The 12,045-nt window shown below is 38.3% G+C and overlaps 1 protein-coding gene across 1 annotated transcript in view; it reads right to left on the bottom strand.

The window, feature by feature from the left end:
* The window catches only part of Notch2 (notch receptor 2), a 160,244-nt gene that overhangs the window by 86,314 nt on the left and 61,885 nt on the right, over positions 1–12,045 (bottom strand). Inside the window, exons 3-4 of the mRNA XM_027951770.2 lie at positions 6,792–7,051; positions 3,744–4,079 (exon numbers count right to left, since the gene is read on the bottom strand). Of these exons, the coding sequence (XP_027807571.2) occupies positions 3,744–4,079; positions 6,792–7,051 (596 nt within the window). The remainder of the gene's footprint in view (positions 1–3,743; positions 4,080–6,791; positions 7,052–12,045) is intronic.

Below are 12,045 nucleotides of genomic sequence, written 5' to 3'. Positions count from 1 at the left end.
CTCTCAGTGACCACAGTATCCTTTGCAGGAAAAGAATTTTAACTTAACCATTTAAAGGTAATCACTAACTTACATGCTATTCACCAACTTGAGTTGAAAAACACTCCAAATTTCTTCCTTTTTTTATTTTAAATTTATTTATTTATTCTAATTTGTTATACATGACAGCAGAATGTATTTCAATTCATATTACACATATAGAGCACAATTTTTCATGTCTCTGGTTGTTCACAAAGTAAAGTCATACCATCCATGTCTTCATACATGTACTTGGTATGTACTTCATACATGCACTTCATACATGGTAATGATGTCCATCTCATTCTACCAACTTTCCTACCCGCATACTCCCTCCCTTCCCCTTCCACCCCTTTGCCCTATCTAGAATTCCTCCATTCCTCCCACGCTTCCCCCTACCCCCATTATGGATCAGCAAAGCCAGGCTCAGTCTAGGATGCCTGATACCAGGAAGAAAATGAGAAGCCCAGAGTCGCATACTCCATTATGGTGACCTGACACTGCACTCAAACAGTTGGTCAGTTAAGAAGTGTGTGCAGGCCTCTCAGGTTTCAGGAGACGTTTTTAAAAGGTGTTTGGGGCACTTGTGGGAGCAAAAACAAAGATCCAGCTTTCATTCTGGAGACGGGAAGAGGCAATAGGATTTGGAAAAGATAAAACAATAAACAATAGGCAAAATGAAGTAAATTACATAGCAAAAATTATATAGTAAGAAGATAAGTGTCACAGAAAAATAAAACAAAAAGTAGACCAAGGTCAATAATTAAGGAAGGGGGCTGGGAAGTGCAAAGACTTGGAATGTGGTAAAAAGCAACCATTTCTTGAAAAGTTGCAAAATAGCTCAACAAGCCACTGAAACCTCCTGAAGACCTGGTGTCCCCATTTTTAGAACAGAAATACTAATTTTCTTTAAATAAGGAAACTATTCACGAGGAGATGGTGAATACTACTTTTAAGTAACATTTCAATCTCTCGAATAATCTGAAGGAAAAACTGAGCAAGGGACAAGAAGAATAGTACTGCACCACAAAAAGAACTTAAAAAGAAAATCATCTCCAGGCACTATTTCCCTATCTGGAAATCAAATGAATACTTCCCAAACTTCACCTGGGACATAAGAACAACAGCATCTTACAAACTGTAAATATATATTTATTCAAAGTGTTGCTATATCATCTATGGTTTTAAATTATTTTATTTCCTTCTACAAATTTGTTCAAGCTACTAATCCATTTTAGACCATGGGACCCTATGAGGCAAGAAATAACCTACTTAACTATGTCTAAACAGCTACACAATGCTCTGTACATAGGTTGATATGTGACAAATTCTATTTGGTTAGAATTATGAGTATTTCGGGGGGTTTTTTTCCCCTTATAGTGTAAACATATTATTTTAACCCACATAACTCAAAGCATTTAAAGAAAGCAACACATCTTCAACACACTTCCAGGAAGCAGATGAGCAGTGCAATGTAACCCAGTATGATGCACAAAAGCTCAGGCTTTGGAAATAACATGCCTGGGTTTCAGGAGCCCAGCCTCTCCTGTTATCAGCTCTGCAACTTTGGGTAAATTTACTTAACACGACCAAATTTCAGTCACTTCACATGAGAAACTCAAAAAATAACTCCTAACCCCAAGGATTTTGTGTTTAATTACACTAATGGGTGTGAAAGTACCTGGCAGTACCTAACTCAAAAGGTTTTAAATAAATGTTAGCTTTATCTTTGCCCAATCTTCTCCTTGCTTAAATCCCCTCAGCATCCCCCAACACACCGTCAGTGAATAAATAAATGTCTTGCTTTACATGACAAGTAGAACATGAAGAGAGCCAAAAATCTCACTCCCTAGCCCACCAGCCCTGGCAGCAACTTGGCTGAGGAATGCCTGGTTATTTCCTTTCTCAAGGAAGAGATGCTATTCTTGTTTGACAGATCTCTTCCTGGACACACTCTCAGAATTCCCTAAGGTTCTTATCGAGGTTAATGGAAAACAATGCAGAGACAATGGGAGTGAATAATCACTCTCTCTCAGCTAAAGACTTCCTTTATTGAGTTCTCTGACTTCCTCTCAAAATTTTGCTGCCAAATCAACCTACTGTTCTAGGCAACTATTAAAAGTAATTTTCTTAAAACTGAAAACAGTATCTAGCCTTCAACCATAAATCACACTAACCTCAATTACTACCCACTTAGACCATTACAATATTAGACTACTAGAATGTTTGCAATATTAAAATATTTACGAAACTAAATTGTTTATATTTCTATTTCTGTCTCTAGCCCTGAAAATGCAAACAAATACAGGAGTGAGGGATATCTTTTAGTTAGTCCTTCTGCAAGATAATGTGGATGACAGAAATATTATGATAATAAACATCTACTTAGTAGAGAATGATAACATTATTCTTTATTGAAAGAGAAACTAAAAGCAATACACATAATATATTCTTACGACTTAAATGATAAAAAGTTTTCATTGCAACTAGTAGCAGTGTCTTGTGTTACTGTACCCCAAACACATAACAGTACCTAGAACATAGCAGAGAGTCAAGAAATTTTTACTAAATGAAATGAATAAATTACTATTTGGTCTTATACTGAGGACCAACCTATGACCCTTAACTCCCAAAAGATAAAACACACAAACCCATTTTATGTGAACCATATCCACAACACCACAATCTAAGATTCCCACTCTGAAACAGTGGCTAGAACAACTTCTTTTTGAGACCATTCTGCTTATTTAGCACATTATTCCCACACACACGCAGTTTTCCTTCTTTTGTTTTTGTTCTAAGGATATTTGTATAAAAACAGGATCCTTGTTGCTTAGTAATTCATTTGTTCCAGCTGTTTATGCTCTGTTCCCAATCAAAATTCTTGGTTTTCAGCCTCCTCATCACTTGTTTAAGGAGTAAAGTGATCTGGCCATTTGCTCCTCCCTGCCAAGGAACACCAGCCTGGAGCTTCCAGACCTAGCTGCTCCGTTTTTGCCATCTACCTTGGGTTACTTGTGTGCTCTAAGGCACTTCTACCAGCCCAGAGGATGACAAAGTATTTACTTAGTCTCTCATACATTATCTACCAGAGGCCATCAAAAAGTACCTATTGATTAACAGCGGACCCCCCCTCTCAGCTTCAAAATTCTCCAGCCTCAAGATAGGGTAGGGTTACCCCCAAATCAGGGAAGGTACATGGGTAAGGGTTCTGAAGACCAAATCTTCAGGGAAAATCACATATGGGAGGGTGGATGCATTCAAATTATAGTGAATTACTCTATCAGGGGCAAAAGCATATGGGAAAGTTGTCTACCTACTCTTAGTGTCACTATAATTTAAAGTACTTTATTAACCATGCATACATATTTTCCAATGTCTAATTCTCATTGTGTTCTTCTCCACTCCAGATTTGCCTGTCCCTTTCCCAGAACTCTATTTCTCTTATATCATCTGTTTCTCCAGAAGGGACAATAAACAATTTCCTAGCCACTCATCATCATAAACCTTGACATGTTAAATTACCCCCTGCTCAGTTTATAGACCACAGTGGGCCCATAAAATTCCTCCCTCACTAGCAAGCCACCTCTCACAAAATCCTCACTTCCCTTTTTCCCTGCTTTAGTACACTTCCTAAAGGAACAACTGAACCACACTCACTGACTTCCACCTTCTTCTTGCAATTGATTTGTTTCCCAATCCTAGGACACTAGGGAGTTCCTTACCTGGAAGGCAGTTGCACTCAAAAGTGAAGTCACCAGTCTGCCGGCAGGTGCCTCCATTGACACAGGGGGAGGGTGCACAGGGCACATAGGGGCTGTCACAATGTTGGCCTGTGAAGCCTTGGGGGCACTGACACTGGTAGGAACCAGGTAGGTTGAGGCAGGTGCCACCATGCTGGCAGCGTCCTGGTATGTCACACTCGTTGACATCAGTTTCACACTTCTGCCCTGTGAAGCCTGTGAGACATTTGCAGGAGAACTGGTTGGCTACAGTGGTACAGGTACTTCCATTTGCACATGGATGAGACAGGCAGGCATCAGTCCACTGGCACAGCTTTCCTACAGAGGATAAGAGAACTTAGTACTTTTCATATAATCAGGAGCCAGCCCCAGCTTCAAAACCCCTCTCCCATCCAAGAAGTGACTGCAGGAGTTCTTGCATGGAGATCCTCAAGCTCTTTGATTTTATGGAAGAACAAATCAGAGCTTCCTCAAGATTGTCTGATACAAGGGTCCTTTCAGAAACTCTCCAAGGCCCATAGATGAGACTCAAAGACGTCATGGATAGAGCACATAAGGGGATCACATTGTCATACGATGCCCAGTCCTGAAGGATTACATTGGTCCCTATGACACAGGGTCTGATCCATCCGTTCTCACACCTCCCTGTCTTTGCACAAGCTGCTCCTCCATTTAGAATGCCAGCTTCTGTTTTGATTATTTAGTGAACTTTTCCCTTATCTTAGCAACTTTGCTCAACAGTTACCTCCTCTATAAAGTCATTCTTAAATGCTCCCCAACACCGCAGCTCTGCTCTTTCCTTCCATTATAAATAGCTGCCACACCAACAGGGGCTAGGTCCCCCTGGTATATTCTCAAGTTATTTTACTGAATACATTAAAATGTACTGATATTTTCCCCAACAAGTTACTAAAGAGGCCTCTTAGGTCAATATTACTTCTATTTCCTTTAAACACAATACACTATCCATTCTGGGAAACATTTTGTTAATATGTGGTCTTAATATAGGTACTGCTTGATATGTTTGGAGATGGTGAAGGATCCCTGGCCTCCAATGTGTCAGAAAAAATAGAAGCTGTCATGAGTACAGGTGTCTGAAAAGGTAACTTCTGTGGGGTCTTCCAGGCAGAAAGACACCAGGAGTAGGGGGACTCCGCCAGGCTAAATGCCAAGGTATCTGTCCACAGGAAGCAGAGCACATTCTTGAGAGAGGGAGAAAGGGAAAGAGAAACAGAAATATGCCCAAACTTTTAGTAAATCTGGTATTCATATAACTTTTTTGTTTACATTAGCCTAAGTCTTTTATTTTTTAAGCTACAGATGAGAACTCCCTGGATTTGTTAATAATCCAACTGGCTGTCCAAATATTTGACCCCACCGAAAAGCAAATGAGAGACATGACAGCTTTGCTAAAAGGAGAAAAGTCGTGATATGTGAGAAATGTCACACAGAAATGCTCTCTGCTTATCAACAAATGCCAAACCAAAAGGGAAAGGACCAAACAGACTTAGGCACAGCACATATATCTCAGGTGCTGAGCAGAAAGGAAATGAAGGAACTACCATTTTGGGCCTATTTTTTCCCTTCATTTTGCTGAGAGGTATGTATTACAGCAGAAAGGGACATAAATGTTTACTTCTGGAGACCACAGATGAACTCAACCTGTAGAGAATGGTCCTCCTTTTCTCAATTTAATAAATAACAAATTTTCTGAATTTAATAAATACCAATGGTTCATTTTGAAAAAAAGCTAAGATCTACCTCTGAAGAAACCAAAATCTATTCAGGTAAGAGACATGTAAAAAAATCAATTACAGTAAAATGTGACATAAAAATAATCGAACTGTGACTAACTGCCTAAAGCAACCATGAAAGGATCACTAAGACAAATCAGGCAATCACCAATCATAGAGAAGAACAGAAGAACACTCCAGGACACCACATGGAAGCAACAGGAAGTATGACATCTCTAAGAAATGATGAAAATATAAGTGTGACCAAACCTAGATGCTTGTGAGATAGTGAGGCTATGAAAAGATGTGAGGCATACACTGTGATGAGCCAAAGTAGCCAAGTAAAGAGTTTACAGTTCATTCTGTGGATGGCAAAAATTCATAAGACACTACAAAGAGGTGAGTTTGTTAGATCTGCATTTATAGCTAAAGCTACAATATGATGGATGAATGAAATGAAGAGAAAAAATCAGTTAAGGAACTACTTTACCAATCTAGGTGAGGGATACCATAATCCACACCTACAGAATAGCAGAGCAACTAGAGAGGAATAAAAGTGAGAAATAATTCAGAGGCTGGCAGGTAACAGGATCTTAAGAGGCTGCAGACAAGGAGAGAGAGTTTCTAGTCTTAGTATTTGGAATATGTATTGGTGTCACTTACTTATATCAACATGCTAAGTTTGAGGTTCTTGGAATATTTCTAAGGAAAAATGTAACAGGTAGTTAGAACAGGAGTCTGAATGTTTGGGTGGGGGCAGAGGAACAGGGATGACTGTGAGAGTCATTGGCAACTAACAAAGATGATGACAGCTGTTGAAGCAACTGAAGAAACTGAGATTCCTCAGGGCGAGCTGTGATATGGCTCCAAATAGGATTTCAGGAAACGTGAAAATTTAACAGATAAAGACAAAACAATGTAGAGAAAAAAAGAAAGAAACAAAAAAAAGAAAGAGCTCACAAAACCAGAGAAGTCAGTGTCCTGAATGTCTAAACAGCAGACATTTTAAGAAGGAAGTAATCATGACTTTCCTTCTGGTGACAGTAACTTTCCTTTAGTGAATTTGCTTTGATCCCTAATCCTGACATAAACACTTTATGGAGTCAAATATGCCTAAGTATTTGACCTTCTTTCTTTCTCCTTTTCCACTCCTTAAAAACTCTCAAACAGAAGTTGAGGACAGTTCCTTATCATAATGCTGGGAGACCCTACAGGAGCCAGACACTATGATCTAAAAAAGCAAAATAAAGGTACCTGCTAAGAGTAGGAAAGTACAAGGTTGAGCCCCCTTTGTTACCTGTAAAACCAACTTGGCAGGTGCACTCATAGGTATCCCGGCTGAGCATATGGCAGGTGCCTCCATTCAAGCAGGGGCGAGACACAAAGCAGGGGTGAGAGGTGGAGTACTGGCAGTCCTCGCCCGTGAACCCGGGAGCACATCGGCAGGTAGCTTTCCCCAACATGGCCTGGGCCACACAGGTGCCACCATTCTGGCAGCGGTTCTTCTCACAGGGGTTTCGATGTTGGCAATATTCTCCAAGGAAGCCCTCTGGACATCTGTAGGAAAAAAAGATGAGTCCATGAAAACATCTGATGCCTCGTAAGTACAAAAACTTATAGTAATGTGGTTCATCTGAGTAATACTAAATTGTGAATCAAGAGACTGAAGGCACAAGTTATAGAACTGCCTCACTTTAGGAGAAGGAGCACTTAGAGAACTTTACCACATACTACCTGGTCCTTCCAAGTCTTGGCAGGTGACAGAACACAAGGCAGATGATCCAGCAGAGTCTGCCACCACAGTGAGTCAGCATGATCCTTACTCAAAGGCAAAATACACTACAGCTTTGTTCATGTAGGTACAACCTGGAATGATGTGATTTCCCATAGAGCACTGTTGATACCTGTTTGCTTAAAATCATTAACTTTCTCATTTTTTAAAATTGATTTTATTTTTTAAATACATGACAGTGGAATGCATCACAATTCTTATTACACATAGAGCACAATTTTTCATATTTCTGTTTGTATATAAAGTATGTTCACACCAATTCACGTCTTCATACTTTGGAAAACGATATCCATCACATTCCATCATCATGTCTAACCCGCTCCCCCTCCCACCCATCTGTCCTATCTAGAGTTAGTCTATTCCTCCCATGTTCCCCCCTCCCTACCCCACTATGAGTCAGTCACCTTATATCAGAGAAAACATTCGGCATTTGTTTTTTGGGGGGGATTGGCTAACTTCGCTTAGCATTAACTATGCCCTTTGATAGGATTACAATGTTCACATGATAATGCATGGAATCAACCCTCTTATTCCTCCAATTTAAAATATATAAGACATCATGTACTTTTTCAAAATTAAGTATCAAGAAATAGTAAATTCTGTCTCATTGCCGTTTAAACACCAGTTGGCCTGCACATAGCTTTCTGGGTTAAATTCGGGTAATTGAGATTGCAATAGAGAAAAGGGGAAGGAGGTACAGGAACAGGGAAGGGTTCAAAAGGGCATTCTAAAACCTGTTAATATACAAGTGTCAGATTTTTAAGTCAAGAAGGCATGAAATAAAATTAAAATAACAAAATATCTAAAATTCCATATAAACACCATAATGAACGAGGAAAATAACTGAAAAATAACATTCTATAACATTTTTCACATTAGGGCATTGAGGAAGATTTTTATATGCCACCTCTTAATTCATATGATGTATAACTGCTCTAAATTGGGAGTAATATTTTTGACAATTTTTTTCTAAACAACATCAAATAGGCATGGGAAATCTCAAATTTCATATGAAGAGATTATTTAAGTGGGACATCAAAGAAGTATTTAAAAAAAACATAAAGACTTTGATTCTAACTATAAATTTTTCTATTTGGCTGGAGACCCAGATATTTGGTTCAAACTATTTCTCCATTTTACTCTTTGGGGCACAGAGAACTGAATGCAAAAGGCTGTTCCACCATTATGTCAAAGATAATACATTTAGATCAAACTCTAATTCTGACCCTCTACACCAGCTCCTGTCTTATCTTCCTGTGCAGAATTACTGGGTGATTCTCCTAATCACATAGACCTAAAACACTGGGGTCTAGTTGAATTCATTCCTGGTTCCACTGATCATATCCAAGACATTTCATTAGCTATTGATTGGCCAGTTGAGGTCTTCAGGGGCCAAAGTTATTGAGAAAAAAGATAGGTCAGCTATTAGGGAACTAAGACAGTGCACTAGCTAAAAGGGCTTGGAGGAGAAAACAGAGCCGGTCAACAGCTAGAGCATCAGTGATGTAACTGGCCGCAGCTCCTCACCCCTTCCTGAAGCTGTGTACAGAAAACATGGCAGAGGAAGAGCAGTGAGGGCTCTGAGCACCTTCATGAGAAAGTCAAGCCAGAAACAAGGAAGCAGCAAAGGAAAGTTCACAGCACTTGGTAAAGGTGACAGTAAAGAGTCTGTACCTCAGAAGGTGAGAAGGTCTTGTCCCAGTGCCCGTGACCTTCCTGGGCAAATTACTATCACCTCTATTCTCTCACCTCTTAAAATACTTAAGAAAGCTACCTCATTCTGGCAGTATGAGAACTGAACAAAGTCAAGTATGTGAAAAACCATATGAGTATTAAAAAGCTTTACAAATGAGAAACATTTTTTTCTCTCCTTTGTGCGAACTAAGAAAAATATGATGCCTTATCCAAAATCACAGCTTGATTTGATAATAGAGTTTTGTTTTTGTTTTGTTTGTTGTTTCTGAAGTAGAGGAGCAAAGAGTACTACTATGGCACAGCTAAAGTTAACCCTGAGTTATATTATTAAAAGCACTTGCAGCTTATTCAAGCAATGTGTTATGGATGATGTTAAAAACTGCAACACAATTCTCATTTACAGTGACAGTCCTTCAGGCATTAGGCCTGGCTTGGCTCTCCCATGTGGGAATTATTCACCTTTTAAATAACAGCAAACTTCTAAACCTGGGTGGGCTCTGACCAGATTTTCTCCTAAATATTACCACTCTTAAAACTACCATAAGGCATCTGCCAAGAGAATACAAATTTATTTAAATTTTAACATCGTAAATACACAATGAAAACAAGGTTCCCAGGAAAACAAAAATGGAACAAGGCATGAAAGTTTCTGGAACAAAAATATTTCTGAATTATCTGTTTCTAGGGGTTAAGCCACATTGTTGCTTCCAACCAAATATGAAAAAATAAATTTCAACTAAGACATGTTGAAGAAACCAGTCAAGTAAAGATTGGTAAAGCACACTAGCTCCCAGGTCTAATTTGACCAACTGTTCTGTTTTTGTATGGCCTGTGAACTAAAAATGGTTTTTATATTTTTAAATGGTTGGAAATATTAAAACAATAATATTTTGTGGCATTCAAAAATTATATAAAATTCAAATTTCAGTGTCCATAAATAGTCTTATTGGAGCACAGCCATATTCATTCACCCATGACTGCTCTTGCACTTCAACGACAGAGTGGAATAGCTGCAAAGAGACCACAGGACCCACAAAAATAGTACTCTCTGGCACTTTACATAAAGTCTGCCAACTCTAAGCAAAGATATATGGAGTTTATTAATAGCATTAATATTCTTATTAATAATGATGTTAATGAGGATGAAGAATATTCTCCTACTGGTTTCCTCAATGAAAATTAACTCATAATGTTTATTAATTCTTGCAAAAACATAAGTAAACACTTATTATGTACCAGGCAGCTTTCTAGTAGTCATCTCTCTGTATCCACAGACTCTATACCCATGCATTCAACCAATTATGGATTAAAAATATATGAAAAAATGGTGCTTATACTGAAAGTGTTCAGAATTTTTGTGTCATTATTTCCTAAACGAATAGTGGAACAACTACTCACATAGCATTTATATTGTATTAGTATAATAAGTAATCTGGAGATGACTTAAAGTATAAATGAGGATGTTTGTAGGTTATATGAAAATACTATGCTGTTTTATATAAAGGACTTGAGCATACAGATATGGGTATATACAGGGCAGGAGTGGAGGGGTGTCCTGGAACCTATTCCCCATAAATACTGAGGGACAACTGACCAGGAAGATACTTGCACTCAAGGAGTTGAAATTCTCATAGGGAATACAAAAATAAAAATCTGTAAGTAAAAGATATTTATATGTTAGGTGTAGTATATGCTATTAAGAAAAATAAAACAGGAAATGATGAAGTTAGGCATAGGGGCATGAAGTGTTAAGGAGAGCTATTTCAGTTTTAAATAGGAAAATCAAAGAAGGCCTCATTGAGAAGGCATAATTTTTTTTAATTGGTATTAAAATTTTTTTATTATTAGTTGTTCAAAACATTACAAAGCTCTTGACACATCATATTTCATACATTTGATTCAAGCAGATTATGAACTCCCATTTTTACCCCGTATACAGATTGCAGAATCACATTGGTTACACATCCACTTTTTTACATACTGCCATACCAGTGTCTGTTGGGATAGTAGAGGATAGGAAAGGCAGCGGAATACAACAGAGAAGGCATAATTTGAGTCAAGATCCAAATGAGGTCAGGGACTAGCCATTCAAGGAACTAAGGGAAAATTGTTCAAGGCAGAGAAATACCCAGTGCAAAGGCTCTAAGATAGGGGAGCAGCCCTGGCCTGTTCAAGGAATGGCACAAACCTGGAGACCTCTGCTGCTATGCCAAAGGGAGTAAGAAAGAGTAGCAGAAAATAGTTAAGAGTGTAACTAGGATACAGACCAGGTGCACCCATTAGGTCACTGCAAAGAAGGATCTTAGTCTAGACTGCCAATTCCTTTTTTTCTTCTTCTTCATCAGTTATGGCCGTCTTAAAGTTGAAGTCTGGCCTGTCCTTCTCTTTTCTCTCATATGCATTCAATAGTGATGGTATTACTGACATGGTTTTAAATAACCACTGAAATGTACTACTCCAAAATACACTGCTCCAATTCCATGTGTTTAATGTTCTAGAAGCCGTCTATCTACATCTGTGTACATACTTGAAACTAAACATTTGGAAAAGACCATTTCCCCATGAAACTTTAATTCCTTCAATTTTCTAAGGATTCCACTCACAATGTAAAGTCACTTTTAGTTGATCTCTCTAAGTTATATGTAATTTATTGCCATGTCCTGACAAGTCTTATTAACTGAATTTATATAATACCTGCTATTCATGTTCACAGTTTCCTTTTTGACACAAGTTCTGATCATCTTAAAAGCCTCGGGCCAGACATCTTCTTGCTGTTTCCCTACTTCTATCCATCCTTGGAATGATGGTACCTTAAGATTCAGGGCACCCTAATGTAATTTTTATTCAACAAGATAATCGTTTCTAAAATATTTCTAAAAGAAGGTCACCAGTCTCTGAATACAAGCATATAGCATGGTAAAAGACAAATAGTAAGAATTTAGTAAGTGCTTGAAATTATAATTGTTCCTGCAGATTCTAGAACCAGACCACATGGGTTTCAATTCCAGCTAAATCATGGGCAGAGTGCTAAGCCTCCCTGTTGTAAAACAGATTTAATAACAGC

This window comes from Marmota flaviventris, chromosome 10, assembly GCF_047511675.1.
Source record: "Marmota flaviventris isolate mMarFla1 chromosome 10, mMarFla1.hap1, whole genome shotgun sequence".
NCBI lineage: Eukaryota > Metazoa > Chordata > Mammalia > Rodentia > Sciuridae > Marmota > Marmota flaviventris.
The sequence above is the reverse complement of the archived record's forward strand: the minus strand, read 5'-3'. Positions and strand labels throughout refer to the sequence as shown.